Raw genomic sequence first — 20,295 nt, 5'->3', positions numbered from 1 at the left:
ACCCCCCACCGATCCGTAAGTTACAAAATCGAGGTAACGTGGGCCAGATCTTCCACTGGCTTTGAAGATTTTGCTTCTTCAGGTTTGCTGTCAGCTAACCTGAAAGCAAAGGCCCTGAAGCACAGGCAGCCGAAAGCATTAGCAGACACAGAAACAAGAGTTGCTCTGCTGAAAGAGGCGCAGCGCTGCGAAACCGCACCCGGGCCCCCGGTTACTGCGGGGGTCGCTGTTCCGGCCCTCGGCCGTAGCTCCGCCCCTCCCAACGGACAAACCCGGAGACAAGAGGCTTTAATTTGCCCAGCACGACCCGAGGAAGCTGCTCTGCCTCGCGGCTGCCGCCGGGCCCGGGCCCGGGCACGCCCGGACGCCCGCGGAAACCAGGCGACGCGAGAGGCGCAGCGGCTCTACGCCTTTAAGAAGTAGTCGAGCACCTACCCGACCGATGGGCGGCCCTGCGGCCCCGCCCACCCACAGGGCGGCCGGCGACTGGGCGGATCGAAAGACGCGCCGTTGGCGCGGCGGATGAATTCGGGGTTCGGCCGGCCGCGCCTGGAGCGCGGCGGGTTTGACGGGCCGCCGCGCCGCTCCGGCAACCGCTACCGCCGCGCCCCGCTCCGCCCATGGCCTCCGCGCTGGTAAGGGCCCGGCCCCGGGCAGCCGGGACGGCGCTCCGGCGGCCGTCGCCCGGTGTCGAGGGGCTGTGCGGCCGCCGCGCTGAGGGTGCGAGGCCCGCTCGCCGCCGTGCTTCCTCCGCGTGCGAGGCGTTAACGGCTCCTGGGCGGGAGGCAGTGGTGGGACGATGGGCCCCCGCCCGGAAGCTGACTGTGCGCCCCCTCTCCCCCAGGACGACCCCGTCTTGATCCGGCCTTTCCGAGGCCACGGAGCGGCGGTGACGGGCGTCGCCTTCAACGCGGACGCCACGGGGCTGGGTGAGTGCGGGGAGATGCGGCGGCGGGGCCGGGCGCCGTTTGCTTTCCGGGCGAGGCGGTTCCCTCCTTCCCCCGGCAGCCGGGCGGGTCCGGGCGCGGAGGCGGGGCGGGCTCCCGCGCCGGCCGGGCGGGCCGAGGAGTCTCTGCCCCTTCCTTAAAGCGACAACTTTTTGAGCAAACCACAAGGCGGGAGGAGGGGTTTGTCCCGCGGCGAGAGAGGAGGAGGAGGAAGTGAGTGAGGGGATCGGCGAAGCCGGAGGGGCGGGGAGCTGCTCCGTGCCTCCCCTGCTGCCCCGCTCCCCCTCCCTAGTTCCCCGGGAAACCTCTGGGCCCCCCGCGGAGGGGCTGGCTCCAGACCCGGCCGGCGGCCCGAGCCGGGAGCTGGGAGTGCCTGCAGCCCCCCCCTCCGCCGTCCTGGGGGCGCGGCGGGCAGCCGGCAGCAGTCCTCGGAGCTCCTCTCTGCGAGGGGCTGCTTTCGGTCGCCTGCGATGAGGATCCGTCTGGCGAGAAGATGGACGTGGGTCCGCAAAAGCTGCGCGTTTCTCGGCTTCCTGACGATCGCTTACTTTGTGATCGAGCTGTCGGTTTCTTCCTTCGGTGCATCCCTTGCCGGGGAAAGCATCACCAAAGGGAAATGGGAGAGGCGCTTTTCTGACAGAGCAGAAGAAGCTGTGGATTTGGCTCGTCCAGTTTATGACAAACCCCCGCCTAATACTTATGTCCCGGGAGAATGGGGTAAGCCTTCTCGTCTGCAGCTGACTTCTGAGGAAAAGAAGCAGGAAGAAGAGCTGATTGAGAAGTATGCAATTAATATTTATTTGAGTGATAAAATCTCTCTCCACCGGCATATTGAAGATAATCGGCTGAGTGGCTGTAAAACTAAATTTTACGACTACAGAAGACTGCCCACAACATCTGTTATAATAGCTTTTTACAACGAAGCCTGGTCAACGTTGCTGCGAACGATACATAGTGTCCTTGAAACATCACCTTCAGTGCTTCTGAAAGAAATTATACTGGTGGATGACTTGAGTGATAAGGTGTATTTGAAGACTGAACTTGAAAAATACATAAGCAGTCTGAAAAGAGTTCGTTTGATAAGAACCAACAAACGAGAAGGATTGGTTCGTGCACGCTTAATTGGCGCTACCTTTGCTACTGGTGATGTCCTCACATTTCTAGACTGTCACTGTGAATGTGTCACTGGCTGGCTGGAACCACTTCTCGAGAGGATTGCTGAAAATGAGACTGTTATTGTTTGTCCTGTCATTGACACCATTGACTGGAAAACATTTGAGTTCTACATGCAAACCTCAGAGCCCATGATTGGGGGATTTGACTGGCGGCTGACATTCCAGTGGCACTCCGTGCCTAAACATGAACGTCTGAGGCGCAAATCTGAAACCGACCCAATCAGATCCCCAACCATGGCTGGTGGCTTGTTTGCTGTCAGCAAGAAGTATTTTGAGTACCTGGGTACCTACGATACAGGAATGGATGTTTGGGGAGGGGAGAACTTAGAATTATCATTTAGGGTTTGGCAGTGTGGAGGCATGTTGGAAATTCATCCTTGCTCCCATGTAGGCCATGTTTTTCCAAAGCGTGCGCCTTATGCTAGACCGAATTTCCTTCAGAACACAGCACGTGCAGCTGAGGTATGGATGGATGAGTACAAAGAGCACTTTTACAACAGAAATCCTTCAGCAAGAAAAGAAAACTATGGAGATATTTCTGAAAGAAGGGTACTAAGAGAGCGTTTGAAATGCAAGAGTTTTAACTGGTATTTAAAGAATATATTTGCCGAGTTGCATGTACCAGAAGACCGTCCTGGCTGGCATGGTGCTATCCGCAGTGCAGGAATACCTTCAGAATGCCTTGACTATGCTCTACCAGAACATCATCCTACTGGGACTCACCTTTCTCTCTTTGGATGCCATGGTCAGGGAGGCAATCAATTTTTTGAATACACATCAAATAAGGAGATTAGATTTAACTCTGTAACTGAGCTATGTGCTGAAGTTCCTGAGCATGAAGACTTTATAGGTATGAGGACCTGCCCAAAAGATGGATCTCCTACTCCAGAAATTATTATATGGCATTTCAAAGAAGATGGGACTATTTATCATCCTCATTCGGGAAAGTGCCTTACAGCTTACCGTACAACTGAGGGGCGTACTGATGTGCAAATGAGAACTTGTGATGCTGCAGATAAAAATCAGATTTGGAAATTTGAGAAATAATCACAGCTGGTAGTATGAATCAAATGGACTGTGGCCTCCAAGGTTTTTACATGAGTAAGCAGATAGCAATGTTTGATTGTATACCTTGAAATGTCTTCAGATGTGTCTGTAGTGGTGTAGAAACTATATCTACTGTGGTGAATTATGTGGAAAGCAAAAGTAAATACTGGGGTTTAGTTTCTAAAACATTGAATACAGATCTAATGCCTTTTATTTTTGTAAGATTTTGATCTGTTTTTTTCCTACTTTGGTCTGTCTTGATTATGGTAAAACAAAGACTTTTGAGTGGACTGAGGGGGGATTTAAAAAAAAGAAAATTACACACACTAAACCTGCAACATAATGTTACATGAAAGTAAAGGATCTTTACTTACAGAAGTAAAAGTAAAGGTTTTTGCAGTGTAATTAACTGATCTATGTTGCAGATACATTATAACATATGTATCTAACACCCTAAGTAATGCTACAGTAGCATGTGGTTGAATCAACATCGGTATGGAAAGTTGAATCTTCAGCCTTGTAGTATTCTGCATTTTTCTGGGAATTTACATGTTCTTATGAGTTTCAAGGTGACAACTAGCTATATTACATTGAAGAAAAGGAAGCTTTTTTAGTAGATGGGCTTTGGCACTGCTTTGCAGTCCTGTGCCTATTCTGGAAAAGTTACCTCATGAGGGTGAGTCAGGAGTTCTAATGCATTTAGAGAAAAGTGTGGTAGCAGTGGAACGAAGGGCATGTTGGTGGTACCACAAATGGGAAGAAATAGGGATGGCTACAAGTAGGAATTCAATTTAAAGGTAATGAAGAAGGAAAGAAAGCACAGAATTACATTAGATACTGCTGTTTCTTAGCTGTATATTTAATATTTCCATTGCCTCTATGTAAGTTTTTCACGTTAAGCCTGGGGACACACTGGGGACACATAGCTTATGTGACTACACTGTGTATTTTTTTTTTTTTTTTTTTTGGTCTGACAGTAGAGTAGAGGAAGTGGACACAGAGGAAAACTTGAGGTGTTTTATTTTGTGTCATGTATTCTGGCAACGGCTGGCATACATCAGCCCTAGGTAGGGTTTCGAAATAATGCAGCGTGCTCTGCCTCTTTCTAGTCACACTAGTACCATGGGAGACCTTGGTACAGATGGGAAGCTGGAGTTCCTGAAGCGAACGGAGGTGAAAAGGCAAAGGGCAGCTTGGAGGAAACAGAGATTTGTTGGTTAGGTGGTTCACAGAACAACTTATTTTAAATGTTTTCTGCATCCTGTTATGCTGAGTTTTGAAGAATATTGATTCTTGAATTATGTCTAATCTGTTTTGAGTGTGATTATAGACAGTAGATGTGATAGATATATTGTGTACTTGAAAAAAAAAAAATCCTGTGTTGGTATCTGTCTTTCACTTTAAATGATTTAAGTTGAATGCTTACCTTAATGTTTCAGGCATTCCATCTTTTTTGATTACTTTCACTGAAGTGATAGACATTCTTCAGTAGCCACAGTGTAGTAATTCTTGACATGGGGCTGGTAGGTAGGAACTTGAGGTAGTGAGAGTAAGAATCTGGATACTTGAGGAATGTAGTAGATATGCATTTGCTGCAGGTGTTAATAGGTAGAAGGGTTAAAAGGGAGCAAGTGAAACCTGAAATAAGTGAAGATTTGCCAAAAATAAAACAAGAGTAAATAAAGACATATTTTTGAGTTTTAGTGAGTTTAAAGAGTTGAGAGGTTTGGGTGGAAGCAGGCTAAGACAGAAGAAGCAAATTGGAGCTGCGGATGTAACATTGAATCATGCTAAAAATGCTTGCCACTGTGTGGCATGAGTTGGTTTAAGTCTCTAACTTGGTTTTAGGAGATTATTTGCAATTTTAATTTTTTTTTTTTCTTTTTCCTGGTGGGGTGGTGGTTTTTTTTTTTGTTTGTTTGTTTGGTTTTTTTTTTTTTTTTTTTAAAAAAGGGAACTTTTTTACTATATAAGGAAGACATTCTTGAAAAATTCCGTTCCACTAGGCAGCAAGGAATTCTTTTGTGGATGTACAAGTTATGAACCATTTATCAAATTTTAAAAGGCAGCCAGTCATTATGTACTGGGGTAATAAATTATAGAAAGTATGTGCTTTTGTGAAAAGCTTGCTGTAGACTGTTATATTCAATAGAAAAGACAGGAAAAAGGCCTGGGTTCTCCTACATGGTAGAACATAAGTTGTATGTGCAATGCATCTTTCCTCAGATTAAAGTAATTTAAATGATGTGAATATAGACTATGCAACTTTTATACAATTAACTTTTTTAGGACTTGGCAAGAGCTACATTTCATATAAAGAACTACGTTCATGTTAAAACTGACATTCAAAGTGTTCCTTATCTATTTAAGCAATAAGTCTAAGTTAATCTGCCTCTTAAAGTTTGGAAAGTTATTCCCTCTGTATATATCTGAACCCTTCCTCCTTCTCCCCACCACCTCCCATTCTTTTTTTGTGGTTATTTAAAAACTGAAAGGGAAAAAAAAAATCAAAAGTAAATAACCTGTCCCTAAAACAAATAAAAAAAAATTGTTCCTAATGGGAGTCAAAAAGGTTGGAGGGAGTGGGGAAGTCTAGAGAAGGAGAGAGACAAAGAGAAGAATAAAACCTTACCATTTAAAGTTCCACTGGTTTTAAACTGATTTGCAGCAATTCTACAGAAATACTCCAATCTAGTTCTTTTTCAGTGTTTACAGATTTCTGAAAAATTTTCTGAAACACTCTGAAAGATTTTCTATTCTGTTAGACTTTGAAAGTTTGGGGAACACTTGTATATATTTTAAACTACTGATTTTAAGTGACTTAAAAGAAATTGAATGTAAACTTAACACTGAATAAATGTGGGAGGGCTTTGGGGTTTCTTTTGAAAAAAATAAAATCAAGAATGATGATTAAATGTTGGCTAGTGTGCTGACTTTTTCAGTTCTCTTCCCCTGTAATTGCATACAGTATACAGTAAAAAGCATTATGAACTTGAACTTCATGGGAGCTATTAGAAGTTCCTCGTAACTTATCCACTGTGCTTAGCTGATCCCAGATCAGCTTCCTTGACAGAGATTTAATTAATAAGTGGTTTCCTCCAAATAGGAAATCTTGAAAATCACTGTTAAATGTGTTTGCAGTGTGATATTGCACCTTATCACACTGAGATTTGCAGGGTTCCTGTAAAGTGTGTGGGTTTGTGGTGGTGGTTGAATATTCACGCACACATCATGTGCACAGCCGTGTACTTTCTGACCCGTAATTCTTGCGCTGACTGTGTTAATTGTATTGGAGATGTTTCAGTATTTGTGGGGGGGGAAGGATGACCAAGAGGTACATCTTGCTGATAAAGCCTGGCTGAGGATGTCTTCTGGTCTTTTCCACAACTTGTAGTCACTACTGTGGTATTTTGGGAAATGGGAGTGTAATGGCAGTTCCATATTGCAGCAACTTGTGTCTTCATATATACATATGTATGTATGAAAATGTATACCATCGATACTCACAACTTAAAAATTGAACTTGTTTTCCTTGCGAATACCATAAAAATTTGTTTGTGGTGTTCATGAAGCCCGGATATTTGTCTAGAGAACTGCAGCAAAATGGTGTGTAACTCTGGCATTTGCATAAGGCCAAGTCTTTATTCTTTGGTGTTCAATTCTGTTATGACTCATCGCCAGAAACGCAAATGACCTAGGAGTGTGTCAGCTATATTTGGGCGTGTACGGAAAGCACAGACATTTAAAAAAAAAAAAAGGCACTGAGGTTATAAACTGGACTAAGTTGTATTTTGGAGTGAGCTCAGTGTGAATTTTCAGCTTGCTTCTTTCTATTTATATTTTGCAGTTGATCAAATATTTTCATTAATACAGCAAGGACAAATTTTGTCTTTCACCTCTAAACACAGTTCTGGCTATGTCGTGTTTTCTCTGAGAAGCATGTGCAAAAGACCTGTTTGTGGCATGGCCCATCCTGAAAAAGTCTTCTAGACCTTCTGTTTTGGTTTGAATACTTTAAATTATCCTGGAGATCTGTTGCAGACCATTTACTGGAGGTCTGGTAATTGAAAGTCAGACTGTAGAGTGTTGACATACTTAGCAAATGCTGACTGAACATAACAACTGGATCTGGTTTGCCTTGCTCTAGGACCCCATGTGTAATCTGTCTTGGAAGGTCCTTGCTCCCCTCCTTTTGAACATTGAAATGCATAGACAACATGAACTTGAGGGGAGAAAAATGCACAAAGGGGTAGAGAAGCAATTATTAAGATGCTGTGCTTGAGGAAGTTGGATAAACATTGTTATGAAGTAGGCAAAATCCCTTAAAATGGAATAGACACTTATTTGATAGCAGTAAATTATACAATAGATTCTTGATGTCTAAAACGGTTTTTAATATTAGTATTGATAATGGAAATTATTGCTGGCTTAAGCTTCTCTCATGCTGTTCAGATATAGTCACATGAGCCTGTGTGCCTTAAGAAAATAATTCTGCAACACATCTCTCAGTTACTCCTTCTTTCCTGTGCAAGTCCTGAACTTCTTCCACCCCTGGGCTGGTGTCAACTGGGCTAGAACTGTTGTATCAGAGATGACAATAATAGCCTTTGAGTGTCATGGTAATGAGCAGGTGTCTTCAAGAGAGAAACCTAGCTAAGGATGGAGAGAGGATGGTATGTGAGTGTGGCAACAGGTAGTCCAGAGGCAGAACAAAGGAAGACACTTGGGGGTGTTCCAGGAAAAGGAGAACTTCAGGTCACTGCTTGTGTCTCATTAACCTTGGAATAATCCATCTGTGAGAGAGCAAGCTACAAGAAACCAGGCTTTGAATTTATTATGCTCTCATCTTTTAAAATATTGTCCTTCCGTTTTTCGAACTGAAAGCAAAGAGGGCTGGTATTACATGGCCTTTGTGCAGTTCATAGGATACTGCTGACACTTGGTAGTTTGTGCATTATTTGTTTTAGAAACCATCAATCTTGTCTGTTCCACATTTCCAACATGATGCCTTCAAATTCTCTTTTAGTTTACATTTCACTTTTATGTTTTATGCTGCACTAGGTCATGTTTTTCTGAATCAAAGGTGGGGAAAAATAAATTATTCAAGTACAATTAAAGAGCCTGCTGTAAAATGGAGTTCTGAAAAGCTGAATTGGGGAAAATATCCTGTACTTCTGTGTTGAATTTAGGCCTATTGATATGGGCACAGGGATAGCCTGGTCCCACATCTTTTACCAGAAGCTGGTCTTTTGGGAGTAAAAATAATATCTCTGTATCAAATCCCTAATGAGAGTTTTGTTTGAGGCTTGCCTTGATGCAAGTGCTAATAAACGGACTCCATTCCTTTGTGCTAGTGGGTGTCTGTAAGAGGTTGGGAAGGGAAGACCTATCCTTTTCATGTCCTCTTCAACTTCCAGGAGGTCTCTGTTCTTCCTCTTTCTCCCTTTCTGTTCTTGGAGTAGGAATTTTGTAACTGAAGTGCGGGAGTGTGAATCTCTTGTTTTTATTTATGTCCTGTATGCTAGCACTTAGCAGAGATTAAGGCAATAGGGGCATAGGAGTATTGCACTTGTCAGTTTAATTCAGCTATTCATTGCTTTTGCTGCTTATAGTTTCCTGAAAATTACTAAGGTCTGCTAAAAGCTATGTCTGCCTTCTCAAATGTAAGTAGTAAGATCCACTTGTAAAGTGGCTGTGGAAAAAAAAAAGTAGATCTCTTTCTATTATCCGACCAACAACTTCACATTATGTGTTGAACTAGACAAATGTTAGGATTAAAAAATTAGTACTTAAATAGGATTACAGGATTATCATATTTGGATATTCACTTTAGTGTAGGTATCTGAAGTGTTAGAAATGATATCCTGAGTTTAAATTGGCTAGTCTTTTCAGAGTTAAACACTTGATGCTTGAAACAAATTCCGTCTCAGATATCAAAGTGAGATCACTGAAGAATTTGTCTATTGTTCTTAGTAGTTGGTAACGCCAAATCTAGATTCATAATTAATGACATGCATGTGATGTTTGGCTTTGGGTTTTTTTTGTTCTATATCTTTAAAGTACTTGTAAGCCAGTTTGCTTAACATGTGGGAGAGCTACCTGTTAAGAATCCTTTACTCCTCTCTGTCTTCTGATGTCTTTCCAAAAGCCTGGTGCTGGCATTGCTGGCTGCCAGGCTTCTACTCAGGCCCAGTATCCATTAAAACCTAATAACCACTCCCTCCCACTAATACCCAGGAAGTTCACTGGTGAATCCAAATCCATAATCATTGGCTGTGATTTTTCTAATAACAATGAGCAGACTCATAATATCTTTTATTTCTTGCCAGCTACTTCCTCTTTGGATAGGTTTCTTATGGTATGGAAGCTGAAGGCACAATGCAGAGCTTACAAATTTGTAGGCCATGCAGAAGCAGTGACCAGCATACAGTTCTCGCCAGATGGGCAGCTACTTGCTTCAGCTTCTCAAGATCGTACTGTCAGACTATGGATTCCTTGCATGTGAGTATAACTGGGCAGTGCTGGCTATGTGTTTCATTAATGTGCAATGTGAATATTGGAGTCTCTACCCAACAAAAGTTTATCTTTCCTTCCCACATCCCTGGGCTTTGACAGAAATAGAGATTGGGAGCACAAGAAACAAGGTTCTTTACTGTGTTACTTTTTTTCTTTACTGAATATTCTATAGTTTCCAAAGACAAATACAGCAATTCAGAGGTCATAATTTCATGTGTGCAGGACTATGCTCAGTAGTATTTCTCTGGCTTAAAGTTGTGTGGGTTTTTTTTTTGTTGTTGTTGTTGTTTTTGTTTTTTTTTAATAAGGATTGCATGGCTGCACTCTGTTTTGGGGACACAAATGACAGAGGAAACAAAAAATAGCATTTTTGTGAAAAAAAAATTGAATTGACTTGTCTTTTTAGACTGTTATCAAGTAGTACTGATTTTGAGCTATTCAGAAAGATCTCAAAAAGACTGGTGTTACTTTAAAGCATTTTGTAGATTACTGTATGAAAAATATAATAAATTATTTTTCAAATACTGTATGGAGGCTAATGCTGCTAGTTAATTGCACTGTTTTCTAAAACTGGTCATATTAAATATAATTACTTTGAAGTCTGTTATTTTAGTATTTAGTATACAAAAAAGGCAAAAAATATCGGCAACACTAAGATTCAGCCTGTATGTTTTGCTTTTCCGTTTGGATAAGATTCTAAATATGTTAACTTTGAGTTTTATGGGGTCTTAAACACTTTCAGTTTAATCTAACTGTATTTTTTTGTTTGTTTTTTTTTTTGCTTTTGTTTGTTCGGTTGTTTGTTTGTTTGTTTGTTTTTTTTTTCCCAGTCATGGAGAATCATCGGTACTGAAAGGTCATACAGCATCTGTTTGTAGCGTGAGCTTCTCGCATGATGGCCACTTTCTAGTTTCAGCATCCAACGATAAATCAATAAAAATATGGAGTGTTCACAGTCAGCGCCTTTTGTTTTCCCTATTCCAACACACTCATTGGGTTTGCTGTGCCAAGTAAGCATTGTTTTTATTCTCTTTGTAAAGAAACAGAACTCCTAACAAAGGGGTTTTATTTCCCAGGGCAGAACTAAGACAAGAAAAATCTGTGATAAATTATGATCTATCACTAATAATAGAACTTTAATGAATCAATCCTACACACGCAGGTATTATAGATATCTTTTAGCTGAAGTCTGAAAGCCTGCTCTGTGTACATGAAATCTGTTACTGGGTATTAAGCCTTTTACTTTAAAGGACAAAGAGAGTCTTCTGTATTTATTTTCAGTCAATATCCTGTTTGTTTCCCCAGTCCTGTAAGTTTTTGTGCTGCGTTAACTTATTTCACAGCATTCACTTGTTACTAGATTTATTATGCGTGCTAGGGGTTTTCTCAACTATTCTTGGAACAGTAGTGGCATAAAAGAATGGTCATGAGTCAAAATGAGTTAAGCTTACGTAATTGGAAAAGGTAAAAGAAATGGTCTTTGTACTGCAAGTTAAGATTCGCACCCGATTTAAAGGCAGGGCAGCTCCTCAAAGACAAGAAAAGATTGTTCTTTGCTGTTTCCCCCCCCCCCGCCCCATAGTAATGGAAAATCTGTAGCTGAGAGGCCTGATTTAAACCTCTTGAGAACGAAATTTAACACTGCTGAAGTGCAGAGCCCTACAAAGTTCCAAAGTGTCTGATTGTTGAGAAGAAAAATAAAAGCTCTAGGAAATCATATGTGAAAGCTCTTGGACAATATTCTAATGTCATCGTGCAGTTGCACAATATGAGAAATAATAAGGAGTGGTGAAATTACAGACAAATCAATTTTCCTCTTTAAAAAGCTAGTCTCCTAGTCTAGGAATAATCATGAATGTTTTGCTGACAGTTTGTAAGTCTAGAGAGAACTCGCAGGAGAATATGTATGTAGGTTAATATTGAACGCAAGGTTCCACTGTGTCCTCTTTGTCTTTTTGCCTATAGTTTTCTATAATAATCTCTTTGCATCTGAAATGACAACCTTAGGCTGCTGTTACCTCCTCTCCTTCCCTCTTCCCCTCCCTTCACCCCAAATATGACTGGTTTTAGTTGTAATTGATTGTGAAATGCGGGTGGGGAAAGTGGAGGGAGAAGCTTTTCTTTTCAGTTTTATTACTCTATGAGAAAGGTGAGGAATTCAAATGTTCTTTGAATGTTGCACATTTTAATTCCAAACAGACTTTATTGGTTCTGGTGTTTTGCTACTCCTGTATTTAATGCTAATTTAGGTAGTATAAGTTATTTAATAATGTACACGCTTGTGTGTTCCAGATTTTCACCTGATGGAAGACTAATAGCATCTTGCAGTGAGGATAAATCTGTTAAGATCTGGGATACGAGAAATAAAACTTGTATTGATAGCTTCTTAGATTATGGAGGGTAAGTGTTACTACAAAAAAAAAAGGAGAAATGTAAATATATAGTTTTAATGAGAATACATTCATGTTTTGTGGTATTAATATATATATGTTATATCTGAAAATAGATTAAACTTCTTCTACCACCCATGTGAACTAAAATAATTCATTTAACACTTCTCTGAAGAAGTTAACTGGCTATACTTATCCAGCTGTTTTCCCATAGTCAACAAATATGCCAGATTGTTCTTGGATTTTTGAACACTTTCATGTTTTTCCTCCTTTCTGATAATGCACTTTGTTATTGGATGCCTCAAGAAGAAGAGAAGCTTAAGAATTTTCCACTTGCTTGTCTTATTTAGGTTTGGAAAATATTTACTTTTACTTATTTTACTTTTACTTGCAGTTTTCTTAAACATCTTGGAACCAGAGTTTTAATTAACAAATTCAATGGATTATTAATCTTGTATATGTGCTTTGCTAATTTAATAGCTGCCACCTCTATCCTTTTTCCAAGCTAAAAGGTTATTTTAGCTAGATAGTCTATTCTTAGACAAAATTATTTTACTTACTGCTTAAAAACTCTTTGCAGCACTTTCTTCTAGGAACTTTGTACTCCAACATAGACTGTTAAGGTTTGAGTCAGGACAATTATACTATCTTTTTAACAAAAGCCAGGTTATACGGTCTAATTTGTTGTGCACATCTTGTTTTCTCATGCTTATTTCAGTTGCTTGAAATACCTTATTTGATTTTCCATACATGTGGATTTCACAAGACTTTGGCAACTCATAACCAATCTATTTGCCCTAATTATATTTAGATTTGCAAATTTTGTGGATTTCAACCCAAGTGGTACATGTATAGCTTCTGCAGGTTCCAATAATACAGTGAAACTGTGGGATATTAGAATGAACAAGCTACTGCAGCATTACAAAGGTAAAAACAATGTAGTTTGTTGTATTTTCTTTAGAACAGAGCTCTTTGCAACAAAATGTGATTTATTTAGAATATATTACTTCATTCCTTACGGGGGAGAGTAGACAAGTGGGTCATACTGGCATTTTGTAAGTAATTTTTTTGTAGTCTACCAACCCTAAAAACCCAAACTGAATCTTGATTATTCCTTTGCAATGCTTTTCTTAATTTTTAAAACAGAACTAAGCAGATACTTTAGAGATTCTGCTATGACCCCAACACATTGGTTGTTTTCTGTCTTAAATGAAGTAGGTTGTTCTTTGGGAAGTAGAAAAGAGCAAAGAAATAAAGTGTACATTTCCTGTTAGATATCTATAGTCTTTGAATATTGTCTTCTGTAAATTAGTTCACAGAGCAGGGGTTAATTGTGTATCGTTCCATCCTTCTGGTAACTATCTCATCACTGCTTCTACTGATGGTACGCTTAAGATCTTGGACCTCTTAGAAGGACGACTTATTTACACTCTTCATGGACACAAGGTATATACAATAATCCTATTTACATGGAGATCTTAATAGGTTCTTCAGTACCTTTTCAAAGGGAAAGTAACGTTTATGCCACTGTCTTCTATCTTGCAACTTGCAGATAAACTTTAGTGGACAGCAAAGTGTTTTATTAATACATCTTGTCACAAGTGCATAAGGAAATGCATCAGTTTTACCTACAACTGTGCAGTTAATCTGTCAATATTGTATGCATGCTTAATGTTATGTAATAGATCGTGTTCTGAATTAATTAATAATTGCCTCTTTTGATTGTCAAAATCAATTATTTGGCACATTAGTCTTTTTGTCTATTGAAAAACAGTGCTTTCTAAGGAGAAGGAACCTTATAGAAGATAACTTCTGTGAAGAATGGCAGACATTTTCTCCCTTTCTTCCTGATGCAAAACAAACCCTACTTTTGATAATGAATCACTCAAACACAGTCTTGAGTAATGTAATAGGTATTTGATAATTTTTAATCACAGGATTAAAGCATAAAATCTAAGGAGAATGTAAGATGCTGCATTAGAATTGCTACAATAAATACTAGGAGAATAGTGACAAAGATGTGCAATATTGCCTCTTCAATCAAGTTGTTTTGCAAAAATTTCACTGCAGTTAAATTGCTCCTTAGTTTATTAAAATAAAAAAGCATACTTATACAGTTATTTAATATAAATATTTTTCTCTTTGCATTAAAATATCGTTATTACAGTAAGAGCATAATTTCACTGTAATTTTTTTTTTTTTTTTTTCCTTCTTTCAGGGACCTGTACTCTCTGTGGCTTTTTCGAAAGGTGGTGAAAAATTTGCCTCAGGTGGAGCAGATGCTCAGGTTTGTGATATTGTCTCTTTAAATTAAATGTTTTAATGTTTGTTACAGTTGATGGGAGTTAAATATAGCATGTCACAGTAACATGCTAATTACAGTATGCTGGCATGCATTCTGTCTAATAGTGTGTTAGACTTTGTTTAGCCTAAAGTTAAATTTGAGAAAAAAAATGATAAATACATAATTAAAAAACTTAATCTTAACTGCTTTCCATTGGATGTTATGATGAGAAGATCACAGAACTAGCTGCTTCTGTTTTACATATTACAATAACGGAATGTTTTTAAATAGAAATAATTGAAATGTTGCAATTCAGTGTCAACAAAGTAGTTGTGTTGCAACTGGTATTAATGCCTACATGCTCCATTAGGTTTTAACTTCTTTTAAAGTCATTACTCTGTAATTGTAAGAATTATGATTAAGATTACATATCTGCTGTGATAAATATCATAATTACAAAAATACTATCAAGCCTGGACTAATCTCGATCAGGTCTTTACACTCCAGAAAGAAAGAACTTCTGTAGCCCAAGGCTTAGGGTTTCACAGTCTGAAATGTTCCTTCATATTAGTTTGTCTTTTTCGTTGTTTTCTGTTATAAAAAACTAAAAACCCAATGTAGATAAAGAAAGTTATGCTGTAGAAATGAGGATCTTTTGAATTTACCCTAAACCATGTTTCTATTCTGTTTTGTGGAGTTTGAAATATATTTCAACTAGTATCAGAAATAGTTTTGGAAAATAATAAATACTTCTCAATTAAAAACTTCAGTATCATTAGAAAGAAAATGGTCTGTTTCTGGCTTTTACTTGATGCTTCAGGTAGTGCAGTTCCTAGAATGACTTCAAAGCACTCAAAAAAATGAAAATTGCTTTCTATTATAAGGCATTAAGAAACAGTGCCAAGATTTGCAGTTATTGGAGAAGTAAAAATGTTAGGAAACTTCCAATATTAATTTTATAAGCAGAAAAAAAAAAAAAACAAAGAATGCAGTAAAGATATTTAGACTAGTGGCTCAAAGAGTAGTCTTTTCTTTTCTATAATGAAGTGGGGTTTTTTTTTTTGGTGAGAATTTTTCAGTTCCAAAATGAAACTGATTCTTAGCTAATCCTGAATTGTTGATCTTACTTTTCATGAGTACTTTTTTCTGACAACTGGTATTTTATACTTAACTTGAGAGGAATTGAAGTGCATGTGTTAAACTAGGTCACACGATAACAGATTCATCTGAGAAGCTATGATGATGGATAGGACCTACAGTATTAAGCCTAACACAACCTCCAAAATAAATGCTTGTATATCGTGGGAATGTTGGTCTTACTGCAAGGTTCCTTTGAGCTTGAGGCCCTCTGATATGCATGTTCAGTGCAGTCATGTCACTGCCTTTCTCCTGCTCTGACTCCGTGCTGTAGAGCTGGTGGCACATGGAATCATGGAGCGAGTAGGTATTATAGCATAAAATCTATACGATGACTGATGTTTCTCAGCAGTTTGGTGTAGTGGTCTCATGCTGAATGTATGAGAGGGAAGATCCAGTCTCATCAGGTAGCGCTTTTTTAGGTGAATGTTGAATTAAAAAAGTAGTCATAGTAGGTCTAGTAATGAATCCTGGTTTTTATTTACCTTACAGAAAGGTATGTTTTTATCTGTTGAAGTTTTTTCCCTTTTTCTTTTGAATGTTCTGGTGGGAGAGGGCTACTTATTTTGCTGTAACTTTTACTTTTGAATTGCGGCTTTTAAAATGTGCAGTGCTAACCACTGTGTGGTAACTACCTATGTATATATCTTTATCTATAGTAAACATAAGAACTTTATCCCTCAGCGTACTCCACAAACATCATTTTTTTTCTGACCTATCCACAGCCCTTTTCCGGGTCTGTCAGGAGAATAGTTGTGGGACCTCTTCTCAACTCTCTGTAATAAAATTAAGTTGGTTTACTGTAAATGTAGGGTGTATTAATTTGAAAAGTTCTGATGGCAGCTTGGCAACATCAGGCTGATGAGCAGAGGCTGGCCATAAAAGTATCATCTTCTATGCCTTGTGCACTATCCAAAGTAATACTGACTGTCCAGAGTAGGAATTGGAGGTAGCTGATTGGTTGTTAGTTTACCACAGATTACTTGTTCTATACACATATTATTTAAAGACTATTACATCTTCAAATGACATATAAAATCTGTTTTTCCTGCATCAAGAAGTATCTCTGCTTCTAGTTTCAAGTTCTTTCTGGTTGGTGCACAGCCAGCTGAAAGCTTTGTTCAGAGTCACATTAAGTATTTGAAACAAGTACTGGATACTTCTTTTGTTTCTTCCTGTTTGCTTCTTTCCTCAACCAGAAAAACTTGAACATGTAGAGTTTTGAAGTTCATGTTCTTCGCGCTTCTTGGCTATATGTGAACATAGCAAACTATTTCATTTACCTGCTTCCATGGAAGACATAAGACTTTACTCTTGTAAATGAAAGAGCAAAGTTTACCTATTCCTTTGGAAGACAGTAGCCTATGCTGTTAACTTAGTTCTTACAGTATAGAAGAGACAACTCATTGTATCTGGTGACTGCCTTGATTTAAAGGGAAATACTTCCTTATGGAACAATTAGTTTTCTAGGGTTATGCATAGCTACTTTTACACTGCTTGCATTGCAGTTGAGATGCTCAAGGCATACACAGATGTTTCTGTGCTAATTTTACTGTTGTTGTCTGTAATGATGAAACTGCAAGTGGCATGGCTTTCTGCTTTAGAGCAAAATGAAACACGCTTTGAGCTTGAGCAGCTCAAATGCTTGCCATTGATGAAAGATCCTACTGCTGTCGCTTGCTGCCTGTACCCTTGTTTACAGTGCTGAGCTAGTTCAAATTGCTAAACTAGCAGAAAATTGGCCTGAAAAAACTGTGAAAACCCACATTTAAAAAGTAACTGGATTGGGTGATGGAGGTAGTGGAACTACACAACTGAGAAGAGGAGAGAGAGAAAGCAGGACCTCCATCTTACAGCAAAATGAGCTGCTGTGAATCAACTAATCTGTCACCTAATTAACACCTAACAGTCCTGCACATGCCAAGTTCTGAGGAAGTTTTATATAGTTTTTACTGAGATCCATGCATCCCACTTTCACTGTTACTAATGTCTGAGTTAATTTGGGTGCATCTTAACTGGTGCACTCACTGTGTCTCCCAGTGCATATTTAGGGTCTTCCACTCAAGAGAGTGGTGAAAAATATTGAACCTGAAATGAACTTGTAACAATGCAGCTACTTGAGAATATATTTAAAGTATGATTTAGTCTGCTTGGAATTTCTGTGAACAAATCTCTGATTTGTCCTGCTTATTTGTCCTGTTTATTAATTTCTGAAAAGTATTTTTAACAATGTCAAAAATATTTTTTGCTAGACAGGCAAATTATTTTAAGTTAGATGATGGTCCTATCTGTATTTCCTCTAATCTAGGGAGCAGCTATAAAAATCAACATTGCACTTCTGGCAACTGCCATCTTCTAAGTGTTATGAACTTCCTTTTTGATTTTTTTCCTTATCACTTAAAGTAACAAAGATGACACAGATCATGTAAACTTGTGGTAAGCTTAAATAAATTATTTACATATACAATTGTTTTGTGACATGAGAGAGCAACATTGTGTATTTATGATTCAGTTTCCTTTCTTAATCTCTATGAGGCTGGATAGACTACCTTCTGCTATCTTACCTCTGCATTCTGCTACCTTACTTCGGCATTTGGCCATGGTAACTATTGTATATTGTTTCTACCTTGAATGTAATTGGACAAAGTTCAGGAAACAGGTTCATGTTGCTAAAACACTGGAACCAGGTGCTTTAGGTGCTTTAGAGTGCTCTTGCCCCCTCAAACTTTCTCGTTTGACCTGCAGCCCTTATAGGGGACAGAAATCAAACAGTATATGATCCCCTGATATGGCAGAAAATAACTTAGAACAGTTCAGTGGAAATTTCCTTCGGTTTATGATTATTGGGACTTTTTTTTTTTTTTTTTTGTTAGAGTAGATTAAGCCACATATATTAGACTTGAAGTACAAGATACTCTGGGGAAGTGCCTGTGTTATAGAAGAGATCAGACTAAGTGATGACAGCAGGCTCATTCTGATGTCATGAACTATTAGTAATAAGAGACTTCACCGAACAGTTATGTTTTGGGTACTGAATAGGCTTCAAGTCTTTACTGATATAATGACTTCTTACAGGTATTACTATGGAAAACCAACTTTGATTCATTTGATTATAAAGAAGTTCTTAAACACCATATTAGAAGAACACATATTGATGATCCCCCTCATCTTCTTGATATTTACCCGAGGTCACCTCATCTCCATGATGAAAAACTTCAGTCAGTTGAGGTGAGTGCAATAAGTACTGTAATATAGGAAACTCAAAGCTTTTGTAAGCACTCTCTGTCTAACATTTATAGTTAAGTGTTCTATGTATACCAGAGAGCTTTGGAAGTGACTATAGCTTATGAATCCACATTAAGGTTACTAGGCTCGCTGATGCTGTCAGATTTATGCTGGTGAATTCCTTTCGTAATTCTTGTGTAAGCCCATATTTTCCATCTGATTTAAAAAAAAAATAAAAATAGGTGCTATCTGGTTTCTGCTGAAGTAACATGGCAAGCTGTTGCAGAAGATACCTGTATCTTCAGTGAGCTTTAGGATACTACTCAAAATATATCATTCTAAGTAGAACAAGCTGACATTACTACTGAAAGTCAAATACTTTTAGTCATCCCTCTTTTCAAGACCTATAGCTATTTTGAGAAGATCTTGATATCTATCTAAAAGTTTAAAAAGCCTTTCTAGACTACTAGTGTGTTTTATGTCACTGTAGAGTAGTCTAAGGTCTGTGTAGCCTGACTTCCTGATAATTTCATTCTGCAGCTACTTTACTGCAAACCTTCTACCAGCAACCCTTGGAAGTATTGGAAACTGGGGAACCAAAGTGAAATGTCAAATATTGTGTCAGTAGTTGGAAAATCCTGTGTTTGTCAGGTTGTCTGAAAGCTATGCTGGAAAGGTAAACAGTACTATGCCTTAGACAAGACTATTGTTTATGGTAAACCCTCAGTGACTCTCCTTGGTACATCTGGCTTGCTTCTGCATGATGATTACCTAAAGTTTTATCTCTTCTTTGATATTCTCCAGGTATCTCTAGTGTCCAACAACTGTACCTGTTATAAATCTAGGAACTTCTTTGTTGCTAACAAAGTCCTACAGAAATTCACCATTACCTATTTTTGTTCATATAAAGTGCAGATACTGCTGCCATGGGATTTGTTTCCTGCTCAGACTTCTATAACATTGAGATTTGAGGATATTAAGCTTTTTGTGTGTGTGTGTGTGTATGCAATGTAAGTATATGCAATATGAGTAACCTAAAGATTAAAAATATTTTGATGGAGAAGGGGAACTCTGGTAGAATCCACCACTAAGTATTCTCATGTGTCTAGTTCTGTTGTCAAGTTATATGTGAGGCTTTCTGATGCTTAGCATTTTGGTTAGAACGAAAGCAGGACAAATGCATGTTTGACATGCTTCATAAACAAAATTCCCTACCAGACTGTCGTATTCATTGTAGGGTCAATGAATGAAGTTAAGTTTACTGATAGCAGCCTTCAATATAAGTGGTCGGTGCTGGAACAAACTCAATCACAGCATTGGCCAGCAGATTTAAACTGCTCTTGCTGCATCAAGAGTTTTCTTCAAGACCCATTCAAATTGCACCCAGTTCAACACATGCTAAACAAACACAGTAGGTTTTAGCTGCAGGGTTCATTTGCTTTGTTTTCAGGTCAACTTTTCCAGACTTCTGCTGCTCAAATGCTTAGCAAAGATATGAATAGTCTCTAAAGCAATTCTCCAGATTTTTTTTTTCCTCTTTTTCTCTCCTCCTTGGTTCCAGGCAGTTGAGGAAC

At 39.0% G+C, this 20,295-nt stretch overlaps 2 protein-coding genes across 3 annotated transcripts in view; both read left to right on the top strand.

The window, feature by feature from the left end:
• Positions 1–569: 569 nt before the first annotated feature.
• The window catches only part of POC1B (POC1 centriolar protein B), a 57,256-nt gene continuing 37,530 nt past the window's right edge, over positions 570–20,295 (top strand). The window contains exons 1-9 of one of the 2 annotated variants that reach the window (XM_086750134.1): positions 570–635; positions 845–929; positions 9,499–9,670; positions 10,516–10,695; positions 11,978–12,085; positions 12,887–13,002; positions 13,388–13,521; positions 14,294–14,362; positions 18,572–18,724. In XM_086750134.1, the coding sequence (XP_086606260.1) occupies positions 621–635; positions 845–929; positions 9,499–9,670; positions 10,516–10,695; positions 11,978–12,085; positions 12,887–13,002; positions 13,388–13,521; positions 14,294–14,362; positions 18,572–18,724 (1,032 nt within the window). In that variant the 5' untranslated portion in view covers positions 570–620. Of the gene's footprint in view, positions 930–9,498; positions 9,671–10,515; positions 10,696–11,977; positions 12,086–12,886; positions 13,003–13,387; positions 13,522–14,293; positions 14,363–18,571; positions 18,725–20,295 lie in introns of both variants that reach the window. The other variant, XM_086750125.1, reaches the window with a different exon arrangement.
• Positions 1,211–5,049, top strand: GALNT4 (polypeptide N-acetylgalactosaminyltransferase 4). Its single transcript, XM_010123509.2, has one exon. It carries the CDS (start codon positions 1,418–1,420, stop codon positions 3,167–3,169), a length of 1,752 nt encoding a protein of 583 aa, XP_010121811.1. The 5' UTR covers positions 1,211–1,417; the 3' UTR covers positions 3,170–5,049.

Source organism: Chlamydotis macqueenii, chromosome 1 (genome assembly GCF_036417535.1).
Source record: "Chlamydotis macqueenii isolate bChlMac1 chromosome 1, bChlMac1.mat, whole genome shotgun sequence".
Lineage (NCBI taxonomy): Eukaryota > Metazoa > Chordata > Aves > Otidiformes > Otididae > Chlamydotis > Chlamydotis macqueenii.
The sequence above is the reverse complement of the archived record's forward strand: the minus strand, read 5'-3'. Positions and strand labels throughout refer to the sequence as shown.

Excerpts from the sequence above, each read along its gene's own strand:
- GALNT4 (XM_010123509.2), top strand. The coding sequence starts at position 1,418 with ATGAGGATCCGTCTGGCGAGAAGATGGACGTGGGTCCGCAAAAGCTGC.